Source organism: Delphinapterus leucas, chromosome 3 (assembly GCF_059928025.1).
Source record: "Delphinapterus leucas isolate spDelLeu-1000000601 "Yukka" chromosome 3, BTC_Dleu_Yukka2, whole genome shotgun sequence".
In the NCBI taxonomy this organism is placed as follows: domain Eukaryota; kingdom Metazoa; phylum Chordata; class Mammalia; order Artiodactyla; family Monodontidae; genus Delphinapterus; species Delphinapterus leucas.
Genome location: NC_143131.1, coordinates 53,716,873 through 53,729,296, shown reverse-complemented (window position 1 = coordinate 53,729,296; position 12,424 = coordinate 53,716,873). Strand labels below are relative to the sequence as shown.

The 12,424-nt window shown below is 36.1% G+C and overlaps 2 protein-coding genes across 2 annotated transcripts in view; one reads left to right on the top strand and one right to left on the bottom strand.

Moving 5' to 3' along the window:
• SGTB (small glutamine rich tetratricopeptide repeat co-chaperone beta) overlaps positions 1 to 12,424 on the top strand; it is a 53,683-nt gene that overhangs the window by 6,781 nt on the left and 34,478 nt on the right. Inside the window, exons 3-5 of the mRNA XM_022596523.2 lie at positions 3,732 to 3,835; positions 6,447 to 6,516; positions 10,358 to 10,457. Of these exons, the coding sequence (XP_022452231.1) occupies positions 3,732 to 3,835; positions 6,447 to 6,516; positions 10,358 to 10,457 (274 nt within the window). The remainder of the gene's footprint in view (positions 1 to 3,731; positions 3,836 to 6,446; positions 6,517 to 10,357; positions 10,458 to 12,424) is intronic.
• The window catches only part of TRAPPC13 (trafficking protein particle complex subunit 13), a 70,987-nt gene continuing 63,845 nt past the window's right edge, over positions 5,283 to 12,424 (bottom strand). Inside the window, exons 14-15 of the transcript XR_016392654.1 lie at positions 9,609 to 9,737; positions 5,283 to 8,339 (exon numbers count right to left, since the gene is read on the bottom strand). The gene's annotated coding sequence lies outside the window, so the exon portion shown is untranslated. The remainder of the gene's footprint in view (positions 8,340 to 9,608; positions 9,738 to 12,424) is intronic.

Below are 12,424 nucleotides of genomic sequence, written 5' to 3'. Positions count from 1 at the left end.
CTTTCCTAAAGGCTTTTGCTCCAGTTGTTTTCTCTGCCTGGAATGTTCTTCCCCCAGATAACGGTAATATCCCCATCTCCTTCAAGTCCTCTTTTCTGAATGAGGCCTTCCCTGAGCATGCCATTGAATCTGCAGCCTGCGTCCCTGCTCTGCTCCCCATGCTCCCATCCTCTTCACCCTGTTCTACTTTGTATAGTATATTGTTTACAGTCTGCCTCTCCATCCCCCACTGCAATGGCAGCCCCAAGCAGTCAGGAATCTTTTCTGTTTTGTTCACTGTTATATACAAAGCTCCTAGAAAAGTGCCTGATACATGATAGGTGCTCAAAAAATATTTGTTCAATTGAATTGATGAATTGAATCAAGTGATCCTGGGCATCTCACTCATTTGGTCTGTATCTTAATTTCTAAGTCTTTTAGGTGGAGATCTCTGCCCCCTCTATCTAATAGATTTGTCAAGACAATTAGATTTGTCAAGAATTAGTGATGGCAGGTAATATAGCATATGGAAGCTTTAGTATAAAGTGCTATGTAGATGGGATATGGTATTATTGAGAATTCTTCGCTTGTCCCTCTCCTTATCAGTACCAAACAGACTATTATTGTTTGGTGTTAAAGTGGAGCAAAATTGTATATAGAATTTCTTTAGATTTTTATGATTTATTCCTGAGTATAACCTTCTGAAAGGAGGATCACATATAATAATCCTTGTTTCATGAATGAAAATCTTGAGGTAAAAGTAAGATGAATTACTGCACCCAGGTTATTAGATTTTTTTCTAGATTAATAATGATAATGAGAGTCCCGAGTTCCAAGGCTGTGGTGGGTTTTTTCACTAAACCATTTATCTCTCTAAATAAGTGTTAGTGTTGAACACTAAACATTTTGGCAGCAAGTTTATGTATCAAAACAATTGTGTTTACTTAATGTGGAATCTAAAATAGTCAAATGCATAGAAGCACAGAGCAGAATGGTGGTTGGCAGGGGCTGGGGTAAGAGGAAATGGGGAGGTAATGGTCAAAGGGTACAGAGTTTCAGTTATGCAAAATAAATAAGTTCTAGAGACCTACTGTTCAGCACAGTGCCTATAGCTAACTGGATTGTATACTGAAAATCTAGTAAGAGGGTAGATCTTACGTTAAGTGTTCTTAACACACACACACACACACACACACACACACACACACACCAATAAAGGGGACAAGAGGAAATGTTGGGAAGTGATGGGTATGTATATGTCTGTGGCCTTGATGGTGGTGACGGTTTCACGGGTGTATACTTATCCCCCAGCTTGCTGAGTTGTGTCCATTAAATATGTGCCGCTTCTTACATGTCAATCATACTTCAGTAAAGTGATTTTAAAACAAACGAACAATTGTGTTTAAAAAAACCCCAAAGAGCCACCTCCTTTAGTAATACTTGATTGTGTCTAGAATGTGCCAGATCTGTGTTCTAAGGTTAGTGGCAGCAGAGGTAAAGGAGCTGGACTGGATTGCCTCAACAAGTTAGAGTGTAAAAATCCCTCATATTTTTATCTGGACTTTTCCCCTGTCAGTGTGATGTTCCATACTCTGATTCTGGTTAAGGCCTCGGTTGGGTTCTATCCACCTTTCACAAGGCTGTGAATTAATGTTTTGGGGGGAATAAGTGCTCTCTTCTGCAGATTTTATTGTTTCTATTTCCTCTGAAATTAAACTGTTACTACCACTGTAAACAAAGACGTAGATTAAATTTATTGAGCATCTATTATTTGCCAGGCTGTGTTAAAGTCAAAAGATAAGTAAAATGTAGGCCTTATCGTCAAGGAGACAGTCTAATATGGGAGACCGATGTTTTAAGTGCATATAAAGTTGTATGTGTGGTAAGTACGATACTAGAAACATGTACCAGCTAGCTACGTGGCACAGTAAATGACCAATATGATAAGGAAAGAAAGATGCCGATCAAAAAGAAATGTATACATATACATACATGTATTATTATTAATAATAATTGATTTTTAATTAATTGTCTTCATGGCAATGAGAGTCTATTTTCTTATGGCCCAGTGTGTTTAGTGCAAGTACAACTGAAGTAAAAGAACAACTACTTAGCAAGGATAGAAAGGGAGAGAATGAGGGTTGGGTAAACAGTGCATTATTTTCTTTCTGAAAGACACTTTGACTTTTGGTAGTTGGTAACTCAGTTTGTTATTCAGTCCCTTTTCTAAGGAGAATTGATCTGTGGATAGTGACAGTAATAGTGTTTCTTTTATGATAGAGGTAATTTTCTCAGGACCATAATGTGTCTTTTAAAAGTCATACACAAATGTAATTGGATCTATAATAAGTCAGAGTAAGACAGATACCCTATGATCTCTCTTATATGTAGAATCTAAAAAATAAATAATAATAAAAACCCAAGATCATAGATACAGAGAACAGATTGGTGGTTGCCAGAGACAGGGAGTGGGGAATGGGAGAATGTGTGACCTGTTTTTAATTTTTGTTTTTGGTTTAAACAAACTGAATTAAAAAAAAAAAGTCATACACAAATGTAAGTGAATCTATTCCACACTGTCTAGAAGTACACTGGACACTTTGGCTACATCCCCATCTTGTTGAGCCAGAAGAGAATTCTTGTTCAAAGGAGAGCACTCTCAGGATAAGAATCTGCCTCCATTCCCCTCAGTGAGGACTTGTAAAAAGGGCAGGATATGCTTTCTTCACTGTTTTTGCCCTAGTTTAGGCTCCTTGTTTGTTTAGGTCATTGATGTAGGAACCCATAAATGGGTTCCTACTTTTTTGCTTCCATTTTCTCCCTCAGCTTCCCTCTCTAATTCATTCTCAGCATTCTTACTAGACTATACTTAACTAGTATTTTAGTTCTAAACACAAATCCAGTTATGTTGCTCTCCTTCACTAAAATCATTAATGGCTCTCCATTTGCCCATAGCATCAAATCCATGTCCTTTAAAAATATTATTTAAGGTGCCTTGTCATCCAGCGACAGACTTTGTTCTAGCATAATCGCCCACCATGTCTTTCCACCCAGTCTGTACCCTAGCCATACTGGTTATCTTGTCATACGTCAATGTAGATGAGGCACCTGTCAACATTTATCATGCCATGTACTTTACTTACTGTGTTTGTCTGCCTCCTTCTATTAAGGGTGAGCTTCATCACGTGGATCGTGATTTTTGTGTTAGGTTAACTGTTGTATCTCTACCACCTTATAACAGCACCTTTCACATAGTAGGTGCTTGGTAAATTTGCATGCCTGAATGAATTTTTGAAAGCCAAACTATTTTAACATAAGTAAGTACACCAGGATTAATATTTAGTGTTTCCTATGTGCCAAAGACTGTTTCTCTTACTATTTTTAATCAGGTTGAGAATTCTGTTTCTCACATTAAAAAAGATAATTTTTAAAGTTTTATTCAAGATACTGGTAATGGGGAATATGTTGTTAATGACCTGCTTTAAAAAGAATATGATGTAATACATATACTGAGAAATTATATTCTAGGTAACATTTTTCTTTAAATGAGGAATAAGAAACTAAGTTGTCTTCCCTCAATAGCTGGTCTAAAAACAGAAATCTTTATGCAGATGAACCATTTAGTTTTCCATATGTTCTGTGATCAAAATGCTGAATTACCACAGATTGCAGAGTGCAGATTTCTACCAGAAAAAAGGTTGTTTCTTTTTTTAGGTTGCTAATTTTTTTTCACTATTAAAATTTATTTCAAGTTGCAATTCAGTGCTTGGAGACAGTTTTTAAAATCAGCGCAGAAGATACACATCTAGCAGTTTCACAGCCTTTGACAGAAATGTTCACAAATTCCTTCTGTAAGGTAAGCTGTCTTTGTTTTCTCATTAGTATCTCATTTTCTAAGTATGACTGCAGTATTATGTTGGATTGTTAATATTTGAGGGGCCAGGCTTTAAGTAACTAACTTCTTCCTGGGTATAAGATAGTTGGTCCACATGGATGATTTGGGACCTAAAATATAACTTTTAATGTGCTTTAGATTTTCATATTAGTAACTCTTCTCATCCTCTCACCTTCTTTTATATTTAATGATATATCGTAGTTGACTTCTTAAGTCCTTTACAGTATCCGGGTGTTTTTAGATTTCTGACATCTGAATTGATATTCCCCGAAAACATGAAATACAAATTAAAAGTAAAAGTCTTATTGTTTAGGAAGAAACCATATAGAAAAGGAATCATCAGGAATTGCATCATCATTTTGAAGCAGATTTTATCAAATTTGGCCATTGATGGGGCTCTTTAAACAGGGAAAGGTTCAGGGTCAGTGTGCAAAACCAAGACTGAAATCCAAGTGTTCTGATCTCTGCTCCCTAGGACTGTTTACATGGTCTCTGGTTTCTGGCCTTTTCAGGAAATATGGACTATAAGATTGAAAAATCTAAAGGCTAGTGAGTTTAGGGCCACAGGGGGTCTGCCCACGTGGTTTTTCATTACATTTTGGTGCCACGTGAACCTCTTTTATTATTCTAACTCTGTATTCAAGCTTCAGTACAGAATGAGGAACTCAGGAGAGGAGCTGAAACTTGCAGGGTATACTTCAACTTGGCAGGGACATGGCTGAGAATACTGCACAGACTGTTTTTAGAATTTGTTGGGAAGAGGTTCTTAGAGTTGCAATGAAAATGGTAATTTGGCAGTAAACTGCTCCCTCTTTTTATACTTGGAAAAAGGATAATACAGTTATACATTAATTCATCAAACAGATGAATTCTAATTATCTGACAAGATGCAAGGAGATAGTGGAATGTCTCCATGGTCCTTTTGTTTTCTTTGGTTTCTGTGGTTCTTTCATTTTCTGAGCTTGTGGCATCCTTAGGGAGCCCTATTTCAGAGGCTGGACATGGCTATGGCAGAAGACGACCTTCTTTACTCTGAGATGCCCGAGAGGCTTGTGGGTGAGACGGCACTTAGATTTGCTCACTCTTTAGCTCCTGTTATCATTGACTAGTACTGAAGAGATCAATACTTTTTTTTTTTGCCTCCTAGGAAGCTCAGATTGATTGAATAGAGCTCTTTTTTTTCTTCTTCTTCTATTTCTGTCTGATTGTACTTAATTGTAAAAATTTGTTGCTTACTGTTTTAAAAATATAGTTTCTTAAAACTGGCTCCAGGGCTTCCCTGGTGGTGCAGTGGTTGACTGTCCGCCTGCCGATGCAGGGGACACAGGTTCATGTCCTGGTCTGGGAAGATTCCCACATGCTGCGGAGGGGCTAGGCCCGTGAGCCATGGCCGCTGAGCCTGCGCGTCCGGAGCCTGTGCTCCGCAACGGGAGAGGCCACAACAGTGAGAGGCCCGCGTACCGCAAAAAATAAATAAATAAATAAATATGGTACATAGGTATATTGACTACAAATTATACTTTTTTGAAAATTATAAACATTTATGAACTTTGGAGTCAAGTTTAACAACACAATTTAAAAAGAATCTTCCAAAAATGGAAAAATACACTGTGTTTCCAGTGCCACTCAAGACATTTCTAAATTTTCATTTAGTTTTCATAAGCACTTTGGTTTGAACCTTATTGAAAAAGAGGTTTGAGGATGATAGTAGGTGCTAAAAACAGGAATCTTATACTGCTTATTATCTTTTTTTTTTTTTTTTTGCTTTACGCGGGCCTCTCACTGTTGTGGCCTCTCCCGTTGCGGAGCACAGGCTCCAGACACGCAGGCTCAGCGGCGATGGCTCACGGGCCCAGCTGCTCCGCGGCATGTGGGATCTTCCCGGACTGGGGCATGAACCCGTGTCCCCTGCATCGGCAGGTGGACTGTTAACCACTGCGCTACCAGGGAAGCCCATGCTTATTATCTTAATGAGGAAATAAATCTATGACCATTGTTTTAAAAAGTTTGGACAATATGAAAGGATATAAAGAAGAGACTGAAAATCCTACTTCCAAATATTCCTACTGTTAACCTTTTGTGTATACCTTTCCAGTCTTTGATTTTCAGCCTGTGTGCATGTGAATGTATGTGCATATATTTTAAACAATAAGATCATATTATAAATGCTTTTTTTGGTACCTGTGGATTTGACTTTCTCTTAGGATATTAACATTATGTTTCAAAATTTTCACTAAACAATCCTTTGAGCATAATTCTATTACTACTCTTTGTATACTGATTCTGTTTTTGTTTATGAAGTAGGATTTCTAGATACAGCGAAAGCAAGTTAAAAAAATTGATTCGCAGTTGCCCGTTTTTTTCTAGAAAAAATTCCACATATTTGTTTTTCTAATAAAGTATGTTGGGGGACTTTTTCCCTATTTCTTGCTGACAGTGTTATTTAGATGTTAGATGTCATGACATAGATTTACAGATGATGTACTAAATAATTATTACTTTAATTTATAGTTCTCTGGGATGACTCTTTATGTAGCTAAATGGAAGTACATTGTATTTTATTTAATTTCAGAATGACATTCTGCCTCTCTCAAACTCAGTGCCTGAAGATGTGGGAAAAGCTGACCAATTAAAAGATGAAGGTGAATATTTCATAGAAAAATTACTTAGTAAAGCTTTCTGAAACTCTAGGGAAAGTGACTCTGTCACCCAATAAGATTCTGGTTTGTACTGCCAAGACGGGTTGTCGTAAGTCCTTGTGGCATTTGTGAAACAGAAATGAGCCTGGAAATAGAGAATGGCTTGTGAACAATATAGGTATGGCTTGCTTCAAGAGAAGCAGATCTGTTGTGAGTACAACTTGCAAAACAAGTCACTGAAGGGTTGATTATTTGCAACTGTATTTGCTGTGTGTACTCTAGGATCCCAAATTCTTTATGCTTAATCAAAGACATGAAAATGATTTTCAGTATTATTTTTAACTTTTGTATATTTAGCATTTTTGAGTTCTTTGAAATTTAATATATGTATATGGCATTTAAGAATTTATTAACTAGCACACATGATTACTGTTATTAAATTTTCTAAGAGTGACTATTGAAGCATACTTGATTTTAATAAATAAGTCACCATTGAGGATCTGTGTTCAGTTTTTATATCACGTCAGTTTTGTTAAGCTATAGAGGCAAGCCAGGTCAGGCCTACAAGATTTGTACTAAGGAGCTGTAGGGCAGAGTCCTGATCCTTACCAGTGAATGAGAGCCAACAAAGACACTGTCCTATAGGCAGAGAGTTATTAGGGAATGTGCAATGTTCTGAAGCTGTACACAAATGGTTCAGAACCATTTTCTGGCCTTTTCTTTAGTTTATACTCTGAAGAAGGCAGTTGAGTTTTTTTCTTAAAAAAATTGGTTGTTGTGTAAAAAGGTAGATATGGAAAAGAGTATGCTTTTCCTATTCCTCGGGCATGGTCCTTTCTATTTAGGTCTATAAATTACACTATATCACTGCTTTTAATGGCTGCATAGTGTTCCATGGTACTGTTAGACCGTGATTTACTTACCTAGACAGATAATTTTGTAATCCTAAGTAAAGCTGTCTTAATATCTTTGTCTATATTTATTTTCACTATTGTGTGATTATCTTCTTTGGATTACATTAGAAAATGCTGTGTTTCCTACAAATAGACTGGTTTCAGTTTTCAATTTTTTATTTCCTCTAAGAAATCTTATCACTACAGTGACTTAAAATTTTAGAATTAGGACTTTCGTAAATTACATGTAAAATAAAGTAACCAGATCCTCATTGTCATTTGAATTATAGTATTCCCCAAAGAATTTGCATTTGAACTATCCAGATACAAATGCGTTTTTCATATATTATTCTCACTGAAACAATTTAATCTGATGTTTCTTTTTCCTTCTACTTAGACTTTTGTAGTGTGTGAAATCCTCAGTGATGTAATATATGCTCCACTAACATTTTGCTTTTGCAGCTCTCTTGTTTTAGCTCTAGTACTAAATGGCAAATTGAAATTTTATTTTTGTCCGTCATATTTACTCCCTCTGCATGGCAGAACATTGGGAGACTGCATTCCCTGTAGAGTTTGTTTTGATATAATGAATGTTAGTAAGTTGAGGGTTGGAAGGAGATGCAGAATGAGGCTCATTTACTCTGGCAGCATGGGTAAACTGAATTACTTACTGCTGTGGCTTTAACCAAAAGCTCTTAATCTTTGTTTTCACTAAGACATGTCACATCTAAGACATGTCACACATAAAGTTAAAGCAATTGTCATACAGATTTTGCTATTCGTGTGAAAACAAATGGCCACGGTAGACTGTCAAGCATAGGGTTATTACAGGCTGCATGTTATACTTACCTGTGTTAATCAGGGCTTCTGGCCAGCTAGTACCTTCCTGGAAGGTTGCTTTCAAATATTTTTGTGTGCTTTGCTTCTGAAGAGCTGCAATAAGATCAGACAAAACCAAGAAGGGTTCATTGCTGTAATTCCCTGCCATGTCACAGAAGTAAAGCCATATCTCAAAGGGTTGTCTTGAGGATTAAAGGAGACAGGAGAGTTCTGTGTATAAATATAGAGTGCTGTGCAGTGCCTAGTTATATTTATCTTCACAAATATCTGTGTCCTGAGTTTTTATATATTGAATATTTTCTGACTTGAAGCTTTTTATCATTAATTTCGCTATATATATATATATATATATATTTAGTATCTGTACACTTAGTGTGGTTTACGGGAAAAGACATACACTAGGTTTTACTACTACCCAAGAAATGCCATCCCAAGGCAAAAAGACCCAATGGCAACAAGAAAATCCACGTAACCCAGAGAATTTAAATCTTTTACATGGAAGAAGCAAATCTATTTAAGTACTGAGGCTAATGTAGTTAATTTCTTGCTCAATCATAAAAGCTATGTAACCTTTTAGCTTCATTTCTTTTTGGGGGTGGAGATGTAAATTAATTTTTTTAGCTTTAAAAATACAGCTTTATTGAGCTATAATTGACGTACCATGGGATTTACTGTAACATGTATGAATTCATTGGTTTTTAGTATGTACACAGAGTTGTGTAGCCATCACCACAATTTTAGAACATTTTATCATCCCAAAGAGAAATTATGTAGAAATCACTTTTTATATTCATTTAGCAATCACTCTTTATATTCATTTCTGCTTCTTAATTTGAAGTAACGTTTGTATGATTTTAGGTACTCTTATCTACGTGTCTTTCCTTTAATCTTACTGTTATCTGCAAATTTACACTCTCCTCCCATTAAGTAGCTAATGATCTGTTAAGAAAACAAGGCTAATAGGAGAGCTTCTGGTTCAGAGAAAGCTGGAAGGAATAATAGAGGCTTTTGAGATGTAAACACTTCCTCGTAATCCCAGTGTTTTAAAAATTTCAATTTTGAGCATTGGTTCTTATTAGTGATCATGACACTTTTTTTCTGTTTAATGGATTACAGAAGATAGCCACAAGAAATCCCTTATTTTGCCGACCAGTCGTTAATGTAGCTAAATTATTGCCAGATGTGTCTGCAGAAGCCCTTCCTGAAGATCAGTATGCTGTGGGCTAGCTGTGGTATCTGAAATTCTGTCTTTCTAGAAATTAATCTCCAATAACCTTCTTTAAGAGAGAATCTGTCTCTGGAAGGGATAGCACATAAAAATATCTGCCAATGACATTGACATGAGTAGTTTTACTAGCTTACCCTCACCACATGTTCTGAGGGCTTGCTCATCAGCAGGTGTATGTTTTGACAGGGAAGGAATGGAGGACCAGGTCCAGACTGAGATAGTGATTGTGGAGGGTGGTCCACCTGGAATGGGGTGGGGCAGCTCTAAAAGGAAAGAGAGAGATGAAGATAAGGAAGGTGAGAAGAGATTAGGTTTTGCCAAGAGGTAATCATAATTGTTACACTTACTTATTGAAGTCTGGTTTTATAAGATATTAAAAGATTAATTTTGTTTTTCATCTTTATTGGAGTACAGTTGCTTTACAATGGTGTGTTAGTTTCTGCTTTATAACAAAGTGAATCAGTGATACATATACATATGTTCCCATATCTCTTCCCTCTTGCGTCTCCCTCCCTCCCACCCTCCCTATCCCACCCCTCCAGGTGGTCACAAAGCACCGAGCTGATCTCCCTGTGCTATGCGGCTGCTTCCCACTAGCTATCTATTTTACGTTTGGTAGTGTATAGAGTCTTTAAAAAATCAATTTTTGAGAGTGGCATGGTCAAAGATTAATTTTTTAAAGACTCTCCGTTGTTAAAAATCATTCAAACGCACTGAAAGCTAAGGGGTATCAACTCTATAGTACAATATAAAATTGATTTCTGGTATGAATGAAAAATCATGTTGCTGACCTTCGTATTACTGTAGTTTCTATGATTAAAATTTATCTTCCAGACTTTTTTCTTCTGTATATTGTACTTACTGTACCTATTGGTTATTTTAGGCAATAACCACATGAAAGAAGAAAATTATGCTGCTGCAGTGGATTGTTACACACAGGCGATAGAATTGGATCCAAATAATGCAGTTTATTATTGTAACAGGTAAACTGGCACTGTTGTGGCAGGTTTACAGTTGTTAAACATTTGCATTAATAGCTCTGAAGGAGTTTTTTATAGCTCCGTAAAATTTGTTTTTTTATTTAGAAAATTTTGAACGTTTGTAAACATATAAAAGAAGGAAAAAATAAGCTAAAAAAAAAATAAGCTAAATTTACCACTTAGAGGCAACCACTGTTACTAATAACCTTTTGGCATATGTTGTTTGATGTAAGAGTAATCAATTTCAGATTAATCTTTATTCACTAGGCATATCACAAACACGTTCTTATTTTATTTAAATCCTTCATAAACATTATTTAAATGAATACAAATTAGTTTATCATTACCTCTTAATCTTTTTTATATATCTAGCACCTTTCATTGTGGCTGGCAAACAAGCAGTATTATTTTTTAATAAATTGATAGATGTACCTTACTTTGCCTTACTTTGCTTTGTCCTACTGGTGGACATTGAAGGTGTCCCTTTTTTTTTCAATATTATAAAGCTGCAATGAACATCTTTGTTTCTAATATTATTTTCTGGACTTAAGATTTTCTAGACTTTGTATCTATCCTTGGAAATGCACTCAGTTGGTCTAACAGTATAAACATTTAAAAATTTATTGATGCTAATTTCAAAATTGTTCCGGCTTCTTTGAAAATATTTTGAAAATTCTTTTCTTCCCCTAGGACATGTGAGTGTATCTGTTTTTACCACACCCTTATCAGTACTAAGTACTTGAATTATTATTTATTATTGTTAATTTAATATTATTCTTATTTTAATAGTGATTTGTAATTTACATTTAATTACTGGTGAGGTTGGGCATTTTTCAAATGTTGGCCATTTGTGTTTTTTTTTTTTCTCTCTAAATTATTTGTACCTGTGCCAGGCCTCATCCTGTTTGACCTCAGACATTTCTTCCCTTCCCTTTTCTGCCCTTTTTAACAGAGGGTCTGACCCCTGCAGGCTATGTTTCCCAGGCTCCTTTGACACCTGGGTTTTGTCTGTGTTCAGCCGTGGGAGGTACTGGCAGGAGATTGGAGGGCAGAAGGAAGGCAGAAGTTGGGTATTTCTTCCCCTCTTTTTACATCAGGGTGTTTATCCAGCAGGGGCTGCTTCTCCTCCTTGTCTCCAGCTCCCACCCAAGACACCCGCTATGGTCCCAGCTTTTTCCAGGTGACACTGGGTTTGGGGCTCTGCACTCTGTTCTGTTTTAGGGACGGTAACGGCTTCCTGCTGTTGCTAATCTCTGCATTGATGCACAACCCCCTGTTTGGCATCTCAGCTCTTCCATCAGCTATGTAATGAATTCCCTGCACTAAATTTTTTAAATATTAAAATTCCAATAGAACTTTCTGCAGTGATGGAAATGTTCTGTATCTGCATTGTCCAGTACAGTAGCCACTAACCACAGTGGCTGTTAAGAACTTGAAATGTGGCTAGTGCAATGGAGAAACTAAAATTTTAATGGTTAATTAATTTAAGGTCAATTTAAATTAATTAAATTTAAATAGCCATATGTGGCTTGTGGCTGCTGTACTGGACACCGTAGCTCTATATTAAAGATAAAATCCCTTTGTCCTAATTGCATAGCTTATTGTTTGCCTTTTAATGTTTTTCATATGTAAAAGTTTTAAATATTTATGTAGACAAATTTGTTTATCTTTTCTTTTGCATTTTATTACAGTGTTTTTAGGATGAAAGCTCTCTGCATTTACAGACTTGGCAAATAACTTTTATTTTTTCCTTTACGTTTAAATTTTGTCATGCCAAGTCTATTTTAATCAATCTGAAGCTTTTTATGACAGATTTATAAAAATTACCTTTTATTATATAGTAAGTTCTTAGATTTGAAAGAGATCTTCTGGTTAATTTGGTCCAATCTTTCATTGAGTTATTTTTATCATATTTAGGGTATTCATACCCTTATGAGATAGTATCTTCTCTCCCACCTTTTCTTTTGTGG